The sequence below is a fragment of the Eurypyga helias genome, unplaced genomic scaffold (genome assembly GCF_000690775.1).
Source record: "Eurypyga helias isolate BGI_N326 unplaced genomic scaffold, ASM69077v1 scaffold26445, whole genome shotgun sequence".
Taxonomy (NCBI): Eukaryota; Metazoa; Chordata; class Aves; order Eurypygiformes; family Eurypygidae; genus Eurypyga; species Eurypyga helias.
In genome coordinates, this window is record NW_010251537.1 from 1,745 (window position 1) to 3,200 (window position 1,456).

Consider the following 1,456-nt stretch of genomic DNA (forward strand, 5'->3'; position numbering starts at 1 on the left):
GGCATCCCCAAGGCCCTGGCTGACGTCCGCCTGCTTCTGCCACAGGCTGGTGCGGAGAGAGAGCAGCAAGTCACAGGCCAGCAGCTGGATCATCTGCAAGAGCCAGGGGGCCCGGGCACACACACTCGTTAACACAACCCATCGGGCGAGTCACGGGCCGTTTGCTGCGCAGCTGCCGACACAGCCCATGGGAGGGGGCTGCAGCACCTCCTGCCCACCCAGGGGTCTCCCCAGCCCTCCCAGCCGAGCCACCCCCACCACAATGCACTGAAGGGAGCACGACTTCGCCTTTTGCCCAAGCGGCATCTCTGGGGCCTTGCACCGAGGGGTCCAGCCTAAGGAACAAGCACCAGGCTGTGCCAAAGGGGTAGCTGTGCCCTCCAGGAGGGCCAACACCCCCGCAAGTCTGGCCCCGAGCCCACCCCAGACAAGACATGCCAAGGGGATATTGCACCAGCAATGCCCCAGCCTTCGGCAAAGGCTCTCCTGCCCCAACAGCAGCACAAATGAGTGGAAAACAGCAAAGACAGCCTTGCTACCTGCAGAGGAAAAACAATCTCTCGACACAGCCTACACTGGCTGCCCAAATCCCTTTTTCCCATCTGCTACTGCCCTCTAGCATCGCTGGCTCTCCAGTTGCTCTTGGAAGCCTGTACCCAGGCTGCCGAGGCAGAGTGCCTCTGTGCTGCACTGCAGAAACATTGCACAGTTACTGCCACAACATGCAATGCAACTACAATGCACCACAGCTGCCACCCAGGAGCAGAACCGTGTCCCATGTGCCACACAGGGAAGCTGCAGCTTTAGGTAATCCTGGAAAGAAGATAAACAAGCCCCACACGAACTCGGGAAACAGCAAGGCAGAGTCCCACTTTTGCAGCAGAGGGTCCAAACGCTCGTGAGTGCTACCTACAACAGAGCAGACTCAACACAACGAGGTCTGCTTTACAGGTGTCAGCAACTCCATTTGGAGGATGGAGATGGATGCTTCCCGTGGGCCAAATTTCAAGTGGTCAAAGCACCAGAAAGGGGTAACTGCTACTGGCAGGAGAGGAGTGGGCGCTCAGGACCATGCCCAGGGAGATGGTGTTGTACTTGCAGCTCTGCTCCTCCACACCACAGAGGCAGAAAGATGTCAATGCTCTTCGCAAGGAAGGGGAAGAACTTTCCCCTCTGTTCCCATGAGACACAGGATGGATGCAGAATGCAGATACAGCCGGGAAGTGACACAGCTGCAGCAGGAACAACCTTACAACCTTACAGACCGCATGTTACCCCGAGGCTTATCGCTCTTACGTTGTTGAGGACGGTGCTGGAGATGCTGCTGCTCATGTTGAGGCTGTTCCATAAGTGAGTGCTGGCCCTCTCGCAGTGGCCCAGGGAGCTCTGCTGTCCATCTGCCTTCCCAGACAGCGAGGCCTGCATGGCTTTACACACGTAGAAGGTGGCTTTCACC

At 57.8% G+C, this 1,456-nt stretch overlaps 1 protein-coding gene across 1 annotated transcript in view; it reads right to left on the bottom strand.

Annotated features, from left to right (window-relative positions):
• Positions 1-1,456, bottom strand: part of SREBF2 (sterol regulatory element binding transcription factor 2) — a gene marked incomplete at both ends in the record, with an annotated part of 18,784 nt that overhangs the window by 1,272 nt on the left and 16,056 nt on the right. The window contains 2 exons of the mRNA XM_010152057.1: positions 31-93; positions 1,297-1,456. The exon at positions 1,297-1,456 is cut by the window's right edge and continues 5 nt beyond it. Of these exons, the coding sequence (XP_010150359.1) occupies positions 31-93; positions 1,297-1,456 (223 nt within the window). The remainder of the gene's footprint in view (positions 1-30; positions 94-1,296) is intronic.